Source organism: Beta vulgaris, chromosome 7 (assembly GCF_026745355.1).
Source record: "Beta vulgaris subsp. vulgaris cultivar EL10 chromosome 7, EL10.2, whole genome shotgun sequence".
In the NCBI taxonomy this organism is placed as follows: Eukaryota; Viridiplantae; Streptophyta; class Magnoliopsida; order Caryophyllales; family Amaranthaceae; genus Beta; species Beta vulgaris.
This window is the reverse complement of record NC_079208.1, coordinates 10,661,320-10,679,573: the sequence shown is the minus strand read 5'-3', so window position 1 is coordinate 10,679,573 and position 18,254 is coordinate 10,661,320. Positions and strand designations below refer to the sequence as shown.

At 33.6% G+C, this 18,254-nt stretch overlaps 2 protein-coding genes across 2 annotated transcripts; both read left to right on the top strand.

Annotated features, from left to right (window-relative positions):
* Positions 1-428: 428 nt before the first annotated feature.
* On the top strand, positions 429-3,904 carry LOC104898667 (RNA-binding protein CP29B, chloroplastic). Its single transcript, XM_010685772.4, has 4 exons — positions 429-901; positions 1,151-1,252; positions 2,508-2,822; positions 3,328-3,904. Exons 1-4 carry the CDS (start codon positions 542-544, stop codon positions 3,388-3,390), a joined length of 840 nt encoding a protein of 279 aa, XP_010684074.1. The 5' UTR covers positions 429-541; the 3' UTR covers positions 3,391-3,904.
* Positions 3,905-10,692: 6,788 nt separating this feature from the next.
* On the top strand, positions 10,693-12,168 carry LOC104898666 (pentatricopeptide repeat-containing protein At4g02750). Its single transcript, XM_019250568.1, has one exon. It carries the CDS (start codon positions 10,693-10,695, stop codon positions 12,166-12,168), a length of 1,476 nt encoding a protein of 491 aa, XP_019106113.1.
* The last annotated feature ends 6,086 nt before the right edge of the window (positions 12,169-18,254 follow it).

Sequence of the window (18,254 nt, the reverse complement as noted above, 5' to 3'; positions counted from 1 at the left end):
ATCAACACATAATACCACTCGATCCATGAGCTCGTTTCACGCCTGGTCCATGATTTTGACTTGGACGGGTCAAATCCGAGTTCCAACCCCATTCGATTGCTAACTTATGTAAATCCGTCCCCAACCCCAATCCCAGCCCATTGCCATCTTTTCAGTAAACCCTCATGGTCCATCCGAGAACGAGTGGTGAATATTAAGCAACATAGGCTTCTTTTGAGGGTCACATCTAGTACAACACACAACTACTTGATATAAGAACTAAACAATAGACATCATATATCATATGGCATAAAGAAAAAAATCACAACTTTATCTCCAATTTTCACAATTTGGCCATTTGGGCCATAAGATTTGGCCCCTTACTCCCAAAAAAAAATATCCTCAAATATCAGTTTCCAACTTGTGTATTTTGATGACAATAAATATCCCCTCTATACCATACCATTTTGCAGCTGCTTCTTCAAAAACCTTATCGCTCTTTTTCTTCCTCTTCTCTTCTCTATCTTTCTCCCTTATCTCTTTCTCTCTCAAACAAACATCAATGGCTTCCGCCTCTTTTCTCGCTTCTTTCACACCCAAAACATTGGGTCTTTCTAAATCTTCAACTCCTTCACTACCCTTTTTCTCTTTCCTCTCTTCTTCTTCTGCATCCAAAACTTCACCAAATTCCGTCGCATTTCCCTCTCTAAAACGGTATGAATCCATTTCTTCTCGTTTTGTCCAAAACGTTGCCGTTTCTTCAGAGTATGAGCAAGAGGAAGATGTTATGAGTGATGAGAGAGAACAACAGCCTAATTTCTCCCCTGACCTTAAACTTTTTGTGGGTAATCTTCCTTTTAATGTTGACAGTTCTGACCTTGCTGGTTTGTTTGGTTCTGCTGGAACTGTTGAAATGGTTGAGGTAATTTTTTTTTACTATCTTATCTTTCTGGGTTAAGTTAATTTCAGTTCAGTTTCTCGCAGTTTATTTAATTTCAGTTTAGTTTCTCGCAGTTCAGTTAATTTCAGTCTAATTTATTTAATTTTAGTTCAGTTCAGTTTCTCGTAGTACAAATGAATGGGCCTTAGCCTGACTCTAAACTATTTATTTATTTTAGGACACGTCGTTTTGGTTTATAGTTTGAAGAATTGATTGGTTTGTCTTGTGCAGGTTATATATGATAAACTAACTGGAAGAAGCAGAGGGTTTGGGTTTGTGACTATGTCTACAGTTGAGGAAGTAGAAGCAGCTGCACAACAATTCAATGGCTATGTAAATTCTCTAATTGTTTTGCATCTTAAATTTAGATTGTTTGTTCGAGTAAATTTTGCTATCTATTTTGTTTAAAGCTAATGGTTTGGAATTTCTGTGTTGGTTTTGTTGATGTGGTGTAGATTTATTGTAGAGGGAAAATGATGTGAATTCTACTATGTGACATAAAAAATTTGCGTCTTCTTATGTGTTGAATTATTTGTTCTATGAGCAATAATATGTTATTCTTATATGTTCCATGAAACTGTCTAGATGGGTAGTTTGTTAAAGAAAATTACAAGTTCGGATTAGTTCTGGATAAGGGTTCCTGAATGTTGTTCTGGATAAGGTGTAATAAGTTTAGATAAGGGTTCTTGAAGGTTGTAGAAAATTACAAGTTCGGATTAGTTCTGGATAAGGGTTCTTGAAGATTGTTCTGGATAAGGTGTAAAATAAGTTGAGATAAGGTTGTTCCTGTAGATGTAAGTCTAAAAATAAGGTATAATAAGTAAGGTGAATACATATAAGGTCTAATACTTTTAAGATAAGGTGTATTAAGTTAAGATAATGTTCTTTTTTTTATGAGCATTTGTTCTTGTAGGTGAAAGTCTAACAATGTATAAGGTCTAATCAGTAATAAGGTGAATTCATATTAGGTCTATTAAAACTTTGTACTATTTTAGGGGAAGTTAAATAGTTTAAGATAAAGCATAAGTTTAGATAAGGTCTAATAAGGCTTCATTTTTATTGCGTGAACCTCTCTTTCTGTGAACTATAAATTTATATTAACTCTAAGATAGGTCTCTTGTCTGTACTTATCTGAATTTATATTAACCTGTTGCCTGTTATGTGAACTGATGTCGCTCATTACAACTACTGGAGCAATCTAAACTTATTGGCTCTCTGTAAACGTAATGTTGTTGATATACATTGTAATTGCCATGTTTCTCTTTCTTGCTGTTGTGGATTCAATCTCTTTGTTAAAGCTATTATTGAGACAATATACTCTTCATGTGAATTTAACCAAGATACTGTTTTCAAATTTCATATTATGGAACACATGGTTAAATTGCCATGCTTTCATTTGCGGGAAGCTTATCTTTTTTGGCTTTCTGAGGGTTCTGTATAGGTTAAGGTAGAACTTCACATTAATCCTTCTTGCTGTTTGGATTTTCTGTTCTATCAATCTGTTTTTCAAGTAGCATTATGAAATTTTGGTGGTCATTCTGGCTATAAATGTCATTGCTTTACATGACGAACACTTGTGATGATGCAGGAACTTGATGGCAGGTCTTTAAGAGTGAATGCAGGACCTCCACCACCTAAAAGGGATGATTTTTCACCTAGAGGTGGGGCAGGTGGTAGCAGAGGGGGTGGACCAGGTTTTGGGAGCTCTAACCGTGTTCATGTTGGCAATCTTTCATGGAAAGTTGATGATGCTGCCCTTAAGACTCTCTTTAGTGAATTAGGAGATGTAGTGGAAGCCAAGGTGATCTATGACAGGGATAGCGGTCGTTCTAGAGGTTTTGGGTTTGTTACTTACAATTCTGCTGATGAAGTCAACAGTGCCATTGAATCCTTAGACGGCGTGGTAAGAGCATCAATTTGTTTTTCCTTGCAAAAGATATCCTCTTATTGTGAACTTCTAGTTCTGCATAGAGTGAAGTTAAATGATATTCTTGCAACAGTTTTAAACATAACCTTGGTCCTATCAGTATCATATTATGCAGCATTCTTCTCGCATCTTATCCAAATTTTTCATGGTTGTAAGGGTAGGGGTTACTCTCTCCCTCTCCTATCGCCTCCCTCTAGAGTCTAGACATCATCTTTTACTTTTGTCTTTGATCAGGGTTGATTTATAGAAGTATATAATTGTTGCTTGATTGTTTTTGAAGATTAGTATTGTGTAATTAATTTTGATTAACATGGGATTGGCTTACTTATTAGTATCAGAATGTGTTAATTTGGAAGTACAACATGAAACTTCTTGTGTTCTTGATATGATTTATAACCTATCTCTTCACCCTCTATTCTTTGTTTCTTCCACTTTCTAATGATGAATTGTATAATGACATCACCTTTTACATGTTCTGCAGGATCTGAATGGGAGGTCGATCCGTGTAACTGTTGCAGAATCAAGGCAGAGGAGCCGATTTTAATGTGATATTTGATGCAGAACTGATTTCTAGGCAGGTTGCTAGAGGAATGCTGCTGCAGATGCACCCAATTAGTGCTGAACAATGAGGTTGTCTTGTGCATCAGTTTGCTCAATTTTCTCCTCTAGATGCACTGAAATCGCTTAGATAATGTACACTTTGCATGGAGAAATTATGAATATGTTCTGGAAGCTCTTTCCCTTTAGGTATTTGCATTCTACTATGTTTCGTTGTTTTCGCAGTCTAGGTCGGAATGATTAGTTTAACTCTATTATAGTAGGATGGTTTCAATGTAATATCTCTTTCCCTGCGAGACTGCTTGAATCTGATTAGATGCAGCATTCTTGTGTAAGAACTGGTTGATCAGTAGTGATACAGTAATACAGACGTTATTTGTTCAGTTAAAATTTTGGTTGTCTTAGTAGTTGATTTTTTTGGTGATGTGATGTGTGTTTCTCCCATCATCTTTGTATCCGAGAATTAATCAATAGATTTACTATCAAATTGATTTGTTCCATTTACAGAATGTCATGTGTTCTCGGCCCATTATAATTTTGTGCTAGTCTCGGTGGGAGATATTTTAATACGTGGGGTCTGTTTGATAGGGTATAAAATATTTTTGTGGAAAATTATTTTTCTTTATTTTTAATTTTACATTGTTTGGTTTGCAAAAGAGTGTAAAAGCATTTTTTCTCTTAAATTATTATTATTATTTTTATTATTATTATTGTTGTTGTTGATTTATATATTATTTTGTTTATTATAGCTTTACTCATTATTATTACTATTATTATTAGGAGGAACATGGTTTAGGTCAAAGCATAAATAAATTCATGTTTTTTAGCCCATAAACCAATCAAGTCGCGTCAAGACGGTTTATGATGTAATTTTTGTGGCTCAACCCAATCATTATTTTTATTACTAAATATTATTATATTATTAAATTTAATTATTAAAATAGTAATATTAATTTATTTCTTTGATATTATTGTTATGATTGTTATTATATATCATCATCAAGTATTAATATAAAATAATTATTATTAATTATCATTATTATCATTAATTATTATTATCAATTTATGGTTATTAATATTATTTATTTATAACTATCATTTAAAAATATCCAAACAATTATTATTATTATTCATTATTATTACTTATCATTATAATAATTATTTAATATTCATATTATTATTGTTTAAATATTATTTATATATTTATTACATTCAATTTAATTTTTTTTAATCAATCTAATTTAATTTAATTCAATTCAATTCAATTCAATTCAATTCAATTCAATTCAGTTCATTTCAGTTCAGTTCAGTTCAGTTGTTTTATGCCGAAGAGAACAGGCCCTACCTCCTTACTTTTCCTTTCATTTTCTTTTTATGTCATCATTTTTCTTACATAAAATCAAACAGAAAACTAATTTTAGAATTGTATTTTCTATTGTAAATTGTTTTTCATGAAAATCATTTTACATTGAAAATATTGTTATTTTTCAACGGCTAGTTTAGTAAAGTTACTTTCCAACAGCTAGTTTAATATTGCTACTTTCCAGGGTCTAGTTTAGTAAAAATATTTTTAATACTAAAAATTCTGATATATAAGTATGATTACATTAAATTAATACTATTAACATTATTTAAACAGTAGGAGGTACAAGTTTAAAACATACTATGATAGTTGAATATTAGAACAGCATAACATGAAGCTTTTTTCGAATTCTCAGACACCTCATTAGTTTTCATCTTATTCACCTTTTGCCGTTGCTTTTGTTGCCTTTTGTCCTGGTGCTTATCCATGATTTCTACACTTCTACTAGACTCACTTGCATCTGGTTTGGTTTTGATGATGACGAGGTGTAGGCACTTGCAACTAGGGATGACAATCCATTCCGGATCTGACCCTAGTTCGCTTTGATGTGAAGGAAAAAATTCTAGTTGACTCCGACCAAAAAACTAATTCGAATCCGACTTCATTTAAAAATCCGAGTACTAGGAGGGTCGGAGTTAGAACCTATAAAAAATTCGATATCTGACTCCGATTTTAAGACAATTAATCCTTGTACAGTTTAGATTAATGTATTATGTATGTATAATCTGACTCTGACTTTAAGGCAATTGTATTATTTAATATATATCCATTGAAGAAATTATTATAAAAAAAATAGTAATGTTTAGATTATTTGTACTATATGTGATTTTTCATATGATTATTTTAAAAAGTACTAATTAAATTATTTGTATTATAGAAGATTTTTCTAATAAAAAAGGGCAAAAAATAAGTCGGACCAGAGTCGGAAGTTAAGATTTTGAGTCAAAGCGAAATCGGAGTCGGATGTTAGATTTTAAGTCGGACAAGGCTCGGATTTTCGGAGTCTGAGTGGGACTCAAATTGAAAATCCTACTTATTGTATGGTCGGAGTCGGATTATGTATGATCCAATCGAAGTCCGACATGTTGACATCCCTAAATATGATATTACCGTTGGAAGTACAAATATTAAGGAAACAACATATTATATCTTAGGTCAACGAGAAAATTACATATTGTGTCTACGAAGGCAGAAGCATTATATCAATACTAGTTTTATATACACGCTATGTGTGCAAAACTATTAGAAAAGTTAGTTAAGATGCATAATTACATATCTATGAAAAGTTGTGTCATAATAAAAGTTAGTTCAAAAAATACAATTCTTCCCCATTTAGAGTGACTAAATTATATCAATAAGTGTTTTATAAAAACCTTAGTCTAAGGATGACAGTTGCAGCAGACATGGAAAAGATCCTTGGGTTGAGACGAACGAGGGCAAGCATATATGACATCTAAAAATATAAATTTGTGGGTAGCCAAGAATAAAGGTCATGATTACATTATTTAAAACAGAGATTAATAAGTGTTGATAATTATTTGAAAGATTTTTAGCTAAGCCTATTATGAAGTTTTATAAACCTATATAGTAGAAAGTCGAAATGTTAATAAATTACTCCACGATGTTAAGAACCTGTTCTATTCAACTTATTTTTGTTTATTAAACTTATCTGGTCAACTGGATTTATTTGCGTTTGATCTTAAATGAACTTATCCAAACCTGGTGAAATGAATTTAAGATCAGATGCAAATAATAATAATAATAATAATAATAATAATAATAATATAATAATAATAATAATGATAATAATAATAATAATTATAATAATAATAATAATAATAATAATAATAATAATAATAATAATAATAGTAATAATAATAGTAATAATAATAATAATAACAACAACAACAACAACAACAACAACAATAATAATAATAATAATAAATAATAATAATAATAATAATAATAATAATAATAATAATAATAATAATAATAATAATAATAACGATTTTTTCACCATATACCTCCGACAAATCACGAAATTCACCATATACCCTCAATGTTTCAGAAATTCACCATATAGCTTTGAGTTTCCGAAAACGTTCACCAAATACCCTTTTCTCTAACGGATGTTAACTCGCCATTTACATTATTTACAATTTCGCCACAATTAACCTAATTAACCCCTCCCTCCCCCATAACCCCCTAATCATAATACCTAATTAACCTAACTATCTAATCCTTATGCCCAACTCTAATCACCACCACCTCACACCCACACCACATGCCTCCCCCACCACCATTTTTCGTGCAGCCCCCACACCATTTCCGGCGCAGTCTCCACCACCCTTCCCCTTGTAGGCCCCCCTGTCAGCCCCCACCCCTCGCAGGCCCCTGCCACCCTCTACTCTTCCCCCTCCCTCCATCGCCCTCCCCCTTTCTTCTCCCTAGTCCGAAATCCGCCACTCCCCCTTCGCCAATAACCGCCATTATTGAGGGCTTAAGCTTCAATTTTTTTTGTTGCAAGTTTTTGTGCAATTTTTTATACCGTTTATGGCTTGAAGCTTTTGAATTTTCCAAATCTGGCATGTTTTAATGCGGGGGTTTGTTCGATTTTCGCAAAGATGATAAAGGATGGTCAGATGAAGGTTCAAGTTGTGGTGGTGTGGGTTGCGAGGGAGGGGGAGGGGGAGAGGGAGAGGGGGGGGGTCTACGGAGGAGGGGGTGGGTGGCTGCGGACGAGGGGGAAGGGGGAGGATGGTCTATGGAGGAGGAGGTGGGTGGCTGCAGGTGAGGGGGGAGGGGGAGGGGGAGGGGGAGGGTGGGTTGCGAGGAAGGGGTGAGGGGATGGGGGGGCAGAGGGGAAAGGGATGGGGGATTGAGCTGGTGGGCTGGTGGGGAGTTGGGTTGGGGGGCTGGCAGGGGGAGGGAGGGGTGGTGGGTTTGTTTAGGTTTAGGGGTTAGGAGTCAGGGTTAGAGTTTTAGGGTTTAGGGGTTTATAGGTTAGGGTTTCAGGGTTTAGGAGTTCATCAAAATTGTAAAATAACGCTAACGATAAGGTAACATCTGTTAGAAAAAAGGTATTTGGTGAACGATTTCGAAAACTCAGAGATATACGGTGAATATATGGAACATTGCGGATATATGGTGATTTTCGTGATTTGTGAGGGGTATTTGGTGAAATAACTGTAATTATAATAATTTCTTGGACGTTAATAATAATAAGAATAATCAAACAGAAAAGTTCAGATTAGTTAAATCAGAAAAGTTCAGATCAAACTAGATCAAAAAAGTTTAGATCAAATCAGATTAGATCAGATCAGAAATATTCAAATCAGACTAGATCACATCAGATCAGACAGATTAGAAAAGTTCAGATCAGAAAAGTTCAAATCAAATATGAAAAATTCACATAGATCATATCAGACCAGATCAGAAAAATTCAGATCAGACCAGACGAAAAAAACATGGCCTATATCTTTGTGTAACTCAAGTTGATGTTATCTTTCTTACTCATAGAATAATTTTTATAGTTCTATATAAACAATAATTAAACTTCTTAATTCCTAATAAAATTAAGATATGTTATTCTATTATGATGACTTCTTCTACGCATGTTTCAATCAACTACTCCCTCCGTCCCAAAATATAGTTTTCATTTCCCTTTTTTCATGGTAATTTATGCATGTATAATATAAGAGGGATAATAAAGATTTTTTTTGTTTATTTAAATAAATGTTTTATAGAAAAAGATGATTTTAGGAGAGAGAATAGAGAATTAATTGGTGAAAGAGCATTAATTATAACATTTTGGTTGAATAAAGGAAAAAACAAAATTCAAGAAGCAAATAAATGACGGGACACAATTTTTCTAGACAAATTACGGAAAAATGTGGAACTAAATATGGAAATGAAACTATATTTTGGGACACCCAAAATGGAAATGGGAACTATATTTTGGGACGGAGGGAGTATATCTCAAAAACTGAAAAACAGAGTAAGGGCCTGTTCTCTTCGGCATAAAACAACTGATCTGAACAGAAATGAACTGAACTGATCTGAACTGAACTGAACTGAACTGAATTAAACTGAACTGATCTGAACTGAATTGAACTAAACTGAACTGAAAATAAGATGGGGAGAACAGGTCCTAAGTAGAAATGAAACAGTTATGAGAGAGAAATTGAAAAGGTAAGGATATCTAACAGTGTGTTTGGTATAGAGGAATTGGATGGAAAAGAAAGGAGCCGGAAAGAAAAAAAAGACTTACCTATGTTTGGTAAAAGAAATAACAAGGGATTTAATAGGAAAGGAAAGGAAGTGACTAAGTGAGGGGAAAGAAAACCTTATAAATCTCCCCTTATCTTTCCTCCCAAAATTGGAGGTATTTGAGAGGAAAGAAAAATTAATTAAAAATTGATTTATCTTTTCCCAAATTTTACTTCCTTGCATTACGTTATTTTTTCCCTCTCACATATTTCTCCCTCCAAAAAATTACACAGTACTATATAATAACCCTTTTTTCTTCTCTCACCTCAGTTCATCCATAACCCCCATAATAATATACAAAGGTATGTCCAGGTTCGGTCCTGAACGGCTGAACAAGTCTAAAATGAGACTCAAAACAGGGCCTCTATTTTAGAGGGGCCTCAAGTTTAAAAAAAAAAAAAATAATAATACAAGCAAACCAATCCATTTTCCAATCCAGCAGGCAGCAATAGGACACTGTAACATTGCATACACGCAAGAGAACTTCTCTCTTCGATCTACTCCATTAACGATGGGTATTTGTTCCTCACATCTTCTTTACCATAAATTATTAGTTCTTCCTCTCTATGTTGTCTATTCTTACTTCTTACACACCGCCGCCTATTAAGCAGTGGCGGATCCAGAAATTCAGAAATGGGGGTACGGAACAATGAGCAACTAGATTCATAAAATATATCATTTTTCCTTCCCTAATCTTTGGCTATATTTTATTTTTTTGGAGCCAAATTTCGCCTACTTTAACCAAAATACCATTAATATATAAGAAAAAAATATCATATGATATAAATGCTCCGATACAAGATGTGGATAAAGGTAATGAATTTGAATTTCGAGGAAATTTTGAAAGATAAATTATTGTAGAAGAATTTTTTTAAAATTTGTTGTTGATATAAGTCACATAATCATGTTAATGGAATAAGGTGAAAAATGGTTATTAGAAGAAAAAATGATGACTTAATAAGTACATAGAAGTGAGATAAAAAAATACAAAATAACCCGATAATTTTAATATAAGTTAGCAACTTTCTATAATTCATATTGGTGTATGTATAATAAGAATTGCATATTTAACTTCTAAATAAGTTATTCCTTTTACTTAGGAGGGCCTGAAAGAGTAAGAAAAAATGTTGCTAAAGAACATTTGAGAAAAAAGAAAGAGTAAGAAAAAAAAAAAAAAGATTGAAAGGTAGATTACAAGAATCGAACATGCAACCTCACACTTTTTTATCAATTTCCTCTCCCTTACCACTGAAACAAACACTAGTTTTGATAAAAATCTGCATGTGTAAACTATATATATCTGCTTTTTCTAAATTAATGGGGGTACAGTTGTACCCACTGTACCCCCAGTGTATCCGCCCATGCTATTAAGTATGAAACTACTGCTAGTGAAAATCAAAAATAGCATCACCGAGATCTTGTTCTTAACTGGAAAAATCGATTCCTGTAACGGCTATAAATTTAAACTTTCATGTCCTCTCAATTCAAATATGAAATCCGAAATTCAGGTAATGAGCTCTTATAATTAGTTGAGTTTTGCTGATTGTTAGATTATTTCCATACTAGTCCTGCGATAGACTATGCGATTCATGTTCGTTCGACATGGGCTTTTTACCACTTTCAAAGTATATCTTTCTTCCATCAAAGACGGGCAAAATGGCAACCCGTATTTCGTATAGTACCATTGTTTACCTTAACAACAAAGAGATATATTCAGCTCCTTTTATACAAGATTATTATGAGAATAGAGAACACAATCTGCCTAAGTATGAAGATACAGTCTTACTTACTAAAAGGATATTGAATCTTTCCTTACGAAGAAAAATTGATGCCGCAAAGAAGATTTTTGATGGGATGTTATATAAAGATATAGTTGCTTGGAATGCCATGATACGAGGTTTCATGGAAAATCACATGATTAACCATGCACGACAACTGTTCGACGAAATGCCTGAAAGAAACAATGTTTCTTGGAATACTATGATAATTGGATATAGTAGAGAAAACATGATCCACATTGCGTTGAAGCTTTTCATTTGTATGCCGTGCAAAGATGCTTTCAGTTGGACAGCAATTATTACTGGACTTTGTATGGGTTCCCGTATTAGTGATGCTTGGCGTTTGTTTAAGGAGATGCCAGAGCGGAATGCGGTTTCATGGGCTGCAGTCATGTCTGGTTTTCAGCACAATGGGCTTGCAGCTGAAAGTTTGAGTTTGTTTAAGGAAATGTTGACAGCTGGTGTTGTACCAAACTCGCACTCGTTCACTACTGCTTTGGCTGCTTCAGCTGATTTAGCAATGCTGTCAATGAGCAAACAACTTTACTTGCAACTTCTCAAAAGGGGGTATGAGGGGAACTCCCATATTGGAAATGCAGTTCTGTCGACGTTCATGAAATGTGGGAGTAGTGATGATGCGATGTGTGTTTTCGAGGATTTGCCTCATCGTAATCTTGTTAGTTGGAACTGTATGATTGCTGGTTATGCTCAACATGGTAATGGTTTGAGGGCAATCAGGACATTCCATCAGATGCAGTATAATCATGTTTCTCCTGACCGTATAACCTTCTTGGGGGTTCTTCAGAGTTGCTGCTTCTGTGGTTTTGTTAAAGAAGGAAAGGAATATTTTCAAATTATGGAGAAAGATTATGGAATAATTCCCGGGCCTGAGCATTATGCCTGCTTGACTGATCTTTTCGCGCGTGCTGGGCTATTAGAAGACGCGTATCAGGTTGTCATGGAAATGCCCTTTGAACCTGCAATTGTCTTTTGGCGATCAATTATGAATGGATGTAGGATATGGAGACGTTATGAGCTGGGTGCTTATGCAGCTCATCAGCTTTCGAGACTTGAGTCTACTGAATCAAGGCCTTCTTCCGAGGTTGTGAATGGTCATGGCTCTTGTAGATTGGATGCTGTCTCATTCTCTAGGAGAGAAACAAAGGGGCCAGGAACAAGAAAAGAGATGGGTTGTAGTTGGGTCGAGATTAAGGGGAGGACATATCTGTTTACCTCTCGAGATGAAACTCATTTGGATACATGTGACATTTATCAGATGATAAACTTGTTGTTCCATGACATTTTGAATCATAACAGAGTTTGTATTTATGGGCCGATTTATAACGAATACTGAATTCTATTTGCATAATCCGAGCCTTATCAAATCCCTAACAAGATGCTCTTTAAGCTTCACTGTACAGATTTGAGGGATTCCTAAAACCTAGACATATGATTGCTAATAGCTAGTCAAAATATTAACAACTACTAGTCTATTATGAGTCAGCTACCACAACAATTACTTTTGCTAAATATATCCTAAAATTCTATTCTATCGAAGTTACATCCATAGTTTCATTTTAACTAGCATTTTGGTTTGGTCAGATTGCTAACACAACTTCACTTAAAAGGGTGGTGTCATACACCCTTAATTAAGAGAGAACTGTACAATTAGTCTACTTCTTTGCAAACAGTTGTAATACTATTCCTAACTATTAACAACATTGGTAATACTTGACTTAGGCTAATATGTAAAACATATTGGTGCAATATTAATCAAGCTAACATACAAAATGGAGGAATTTATATCAATATCTATATCTATGTATATTATTATAATTGCTTCGGTAAGTGTTATAGTCCACCATGTGTCAACCCCCCTCTCAAGCACTAACATGGCTGGCATGTCCTCTACATAACACTTCTCTCATGCAAATGGTCTTACCTTATACTTCCTCAATTAGTAGATCATGGACCAAGGTGTAGGATGATCATCCTACACCAGCTCCAAAACGCAAGGCAATAAGAATGAAACACACCATTCAACATGCAAAAAAGTAATTGATTTGACAGCTAATGTACATTCCCATTACATCCAGTGTACATGTCAAAAATACAAAAACTAACTGATTTGACAGTTACTGTTCACCATTTAATAACTGATTTGATGTCCCCCCATATACTGTTCACCACTTCTCTCTTTTCCACACTCAACCTCCTTGTACATTCTTGGCTTCGTGGTTGTTCATCAACAAAATCAAAATGTACAATGACAACCCCCCAGCTGAACGTAACCCAATTCCTGAAGCTGATGTCAAGTGAGTAATTTGCAATCTTTGTACACTGGGTGTGTTGATGTTTGTTCACTAATGAAATTCAATATGTACAATTACAGTCTCATACCGAAATTCACCACTTCTCTCTTTTCCACACTCAACCTCCTTGTACATCCTTGGCTTCGTGGTTGTTCATTAATAAAATCAAAATGTACAATGACAACCCCCCAGCTGAAAGTAACCCAATTCATGAAGTTGATGTCAAGTGAGTAATTTGCAATCTTTGTACACTGGGTGTGCTTATGTTTGTTCATTAATGAAATCCAATATGTACAATTACAGTCCCATACCGAAATATGTCAAGTGAGTAATTTCCATTCTTTGTACACTGGTGTGTTTGATGTTTGTTCACTAATGCAATTCAATATGTACAATTACAATCTCATACCGAAATTCAATAAAATAACAATGTACATTGAAGGTCATTGCTTTGATCACTGAAAATCCCGAAATGTACACTCGTAGATTATTGTACACCAAACAATATGCATTTGTACATTAAAAAAATTGTTTCACGTGATGAGAGAGAAAGAGCTGGCCCACTTTAAAAAATACTGCCAAAAGTCAGCCACATGGGCAAGGTGTAGGACGCTCATCCTACACCTCGGTGTAGGATCTAATTTGCGATACTTCCTCCGTTTAGAAATAGTTGCATCATTTCATGTTTTCACTTTTGCCAATGCATTATTTCAAACATTAATATCTCTAATTATCAATAAGTAAAATTATAAAAAGTTGATATTAAAATAATATACATTGAGACGAATTTAACAAGATCTCATATGACTATGTTTTTCCTAAAATATAAATCACCAAAGATAATCAAAATGCAAGATGTACTAGTAAACACTATACAAATGGTGCAACTATTTCTAAACACATGAAATATTTAAGAACAAAATTCATAACTTTGTGTAGAAAATATGGTGCTTTCCTACTAGTGAGCTACATATCAACATTACATGTATTCTAAAACAGATTGAGTATCTTTATTGAGAGACTGATACCGTTTTGTATGCATGACAATCCCAACACGTGAGCACTAAACTCCTAAGTTCTAACTTTGATTAGTTGATGGCTTTGTGAGTTAAGCATAGGGCCCATCTCCCGTGTCCATCAACAATGCCAAGGGGCAGGGCTGAAGGGAATATTTCTTTTTGTTGTTCGGCGATTCGGTGAAGCAATGTTTGCATCTTCTACCACTACAACAAGTCCTGGATAATTTATAGCCTAACTTATATTGTCATAAAAATCATTCGTGACAAATGCTTACATTTTCCATGGTAGAAAATTTCACAATTACCTTTAGTCAGTAATCCCATCTTTTCTTAATGGTTTTATCTTTGCTTTTTACACAGTCCCACTGGTGAAATGAGCATTATGGGAGAATTAAACTTTTTTCTTAGATTGCAAATCAAGCAAACTGAAAAGGGAATAATGATCCATCAACAAAAATATGTAAAGGAACTATTGAGGAAATATGGATTGGAACAAGCAAAGACCAACCACACTCTTATAGGAACGGAAACAAGGTTGGACGAGGATCCAAGTGGTAAAGTTGTAGATCAGAAAAAATACAGAGTTATTATTGGATCTTTACATTATCTAACTGTTAGTAGACCTGACATTTATTTTAGTGTTGGAATATGTGCTAGATTCCAGTCAAATCCGAAGGAATCTCATTTGAAGCAGTCAAAAGAATTTTAGGTATTTGAAAGGAAGTGATGATTTTTGTTTGTTCTATCCTCGAAGTGACATCTTCAACCTAGTTAGCTATTCTAATGCTGACTATGCTAGGGACTTGGTAAATCGCAAAAGCACTTCTGGAATTGCTCAGCTCCTAGGAGGAAGCTTGGTTTCTTGGAGTTCAAAGAAACAAAACACTGTTGCTCTCTCAACAGCTGAAGCTGAGTATGTAGCAGCAGCTGCTTGTTGTTCCCAAGTACTGTGGATCAAACAACAGGCACGTGACTTTGACATTAAGTATAAATGTGTTCCTATTTCATGTGATAACATAAGTGCTATATGTATTCCAAAGATCCAATGCATCATTCTAGGGTCAAGCATATTCATATTAGACATCATTTCTTGAAGGACTGCGTTGAGAAAGACTTAGTTAAGGTTGAATTTTGTCCTACTGAAAATCAAATTACAGATATCTTGACCAAACCTATTTCTAGAGAAAGATTTGAAAAGATTTGCTTGAAATTAGGGATGATCAGAATAATATGAAAATGTCTTTATAATTAACTTCCTAAGTAATATTCATTACTCAATGTGTCCTGCAACTTTCATGAATATTTTCGTACACCTTAGTCAAGGTTAAGGACTCGCACTTCTCTTATAATATTCCCCTTAGTGTTCTCACTAGTACATTGAGTAAATAAAAATGGTACTTGCACAACTTAGCTTGAAGTGTATCATATACATGAGTTCAAATATTTTTTTTCTTTTATGTTTTTTCATAACTTTTTTTTTATTATTTCTTTATTTTTCCGACTTCTTCTTTTCATTCACACTTCATTCATTGCATTAGTTCAAAATATGTTAAATGCATGCCCATTAAAATTGAATATTAAATGTCTAAGAAAAAGGTAAAGCATCACAGTAAATAAATCTTCATGGTATTAAATGTCCAAAATTGATTATGTTGTTGCCTCCTTTCCAATTCTTGAACTTCCCTGATCTCAATCCCTCTTAATTAAGACTATAATATTTCAGTTTATTTTGGACTTGTATAAATTTTTAAACAATTGCATCTCTCTTTATTTTTGCTTCTTCTTGTGGTATCACAAGAAATTCTGACCAATCTATGATCTTCTTTTACCACATTCATTGTCGTATCTTTTTCTCATTTAAACTCTGTTCCTGATATATTTATGGTTTTTATGCTTTTTCCTGCTTTTCTTACTCTTGGAATGTTTCGATGACTAATATTATGAGATAAAATGTTAGAGCTACTTGCCTTGATTTTAAGATTGTTGACTCTACTAGTGCTGCAGGTTCATTATTTAGTTTTAATGATGACAAAAGGGGGAAGATTTATTTTGGCCGACTTAGAAAACTTCTGAACTTTCCTTAGTCCCTTGTTGCCTGTCCCTAGTCACAGTTTAGTGTCAAAGTCTTAGAGTACATACAGTCTTAGTTTTAAAGTCTGAGAGTCTTCTAAATCAATTGTATATTTCTTTCTTTTCTTTTTCATTATTTTCTTTATTAAATTTGTCAATTATTTTCTATCATAAAAAAGGGAGAATATTGTTGTGTTTATTACTTTAATGATGACAAATAATATATTATTGAGTCTAGAATTAACTGTTTTATTTAGGATTTATATATAGACTTAGATTTTCTTTGATTTTAATCTTTATATATAAATTAGTTTATAGTCTTTTGTGAATAATTAATTTAATCATAACTTATAGAGAAATGGTTATGAGTTTAACCTAGTCAAGTTATTTAAATTAATTCTTGCATGCACTCAAATTTTATATTATATAAATTGGTTTGAATCAACCTAATAACATGGAAGATTATTTTGAATAAAAATAAATTCCATTATATTAGTTGGAGTATTTGTTTGTTGTTCTACAGGTTGATTGATTAAAATTGTTGAAATAACGCAATAATAAACCGGGCAATGAAGAAGGAAACTGAATTCAAGCTGTTGTTCTTGGATTCTAGGAAGACTGGAAACTGACTGGCCAGTCAGTTTCTAGAATCTAGGAGATGTAATTAACCACGTACACCCAAGCAAACAACGCTCAACAAAATCCACGCTAAAATTATGGTGTGATGGCTGATTGTACGTGGACTTAGTGAGAGAACTTCATGGAGATAATGTCTACGTTAACTGAACAAGGTGACTAAGAACTGGTTCCTTGAGGAATAGAGTGAAGATTAATTTATAATATGTTGTAATAACTATTATAAATAAAAGGCTGAGGTTTCATTCAAAAGAATTATGGAAGAGAACCTTGTTAAAAGTATCTTCTTTTGTTCTCCTTTACTATTCTCTTTATTAGGTTTCAAGTTTTTATTATCCGCAAAAAGTTCGAAAATCTCCACAACTACAATTCACCCCCCCCCCCCCGTATAGTTGATCTAGTGTTTGTAATAGATTAACAATTGATACTTACACATATAGCATACATGCAACAAAAAAATCTGATAAGTGTCTATTTATACATATTTTTAACCTCTAATATAATACTTTTAGTGTCGTCTGTTGAGTTATATGGGTGAAATTTTATACTTTTAGGATATTTTGGTTTAATCACTTGATAGTTATTTTTAGTGTTTAAAAGATGAATTTGTGTCTATATTAATTATTTAGTGATAACCTATTTAACTAAGAGTTTGAAAAGATGCACTAAATTTGAGTATTATTAATTCTGCAAGGTTGATATAGTATTTTGGTCATATCTAACTCATACGAAGTCAAAATGAGACGATTCACGTGGCTACAGAAAGCTGAGACCGAAATCGGAGAAGGAGGCAAGAGCTAATTCAGATGTTTACGAGGTCGAAATTACATTATAGGGAAGCAGCAAAATTTGCTAACTCACGCCCAATTGGAAGAAGTGGGCTAAAGCCTAAGGCTGCCACTTAAACTCGCGTGGAGTATTAGATGAAAGGAGGAGAGAAGGAAAATAATAAAGAAAAGAAAAATAAACATAGAAAAGCGGCTTGGGGTGTTGACATTACGGGGACACCAAAAGGAAAAGAAAATCCTCGTTGGTGGAATTTTATGTGATGTTAATTTTAATTTAATTAGTTACAGCTTTTTGACTTAATTAAAGTTAATGGATTGGTGTTTTTAAAGCGATCAAGTTTGTTAATTTAATACATGCTTTCATTGTTAAATTGAAATATTTGATTAGGACTGAACTTGCGTGCGTTCACGAGGTTTAGTTAGTATGAATGATAAAGCTAATTTTCTTGCGTTCAAGGGATTATTTGTTAACCAATCTTTCTATCGATCGACTAGTTTAAGATTCAATGATTAAACCTTATCTCAAGAGGAAATTTCGTGTCTCATATTAACTTCTTATTATATTTCAAAACCAAATTTATTTCCTATAATTTATATTTATAATTTTGATTTAAT

Coding starts and splice junctions, on each gene's coding strand:
- LOC104898666 (XM_019250568.1), top strand. CDS start 10,693: ATGGCAACCCGTATTTCGTATAGTACCATTGTTTACCTTAACAACAAA.
- LOC104898667 (XM_010685772.4), top strand. CDS start 542: ATGGCTTCCGCCTCTTTTCTCGCTTCTTTCACACCCAAAACATTGGGT. Junction 902..1,150: donor GAACTGTTGAAATGGTTGAG/GTAATTTTTTTT, acceptor TGTCTTGTGCAG/GTTATATATGATAAACTAAC. Junction 1,253..2,507: donor CACAACAATTCAATGGCTAT/GTAAATTCTCTA, acceptor GTGATGATGCAG/GAACTTGATGGCAGGTCTTT.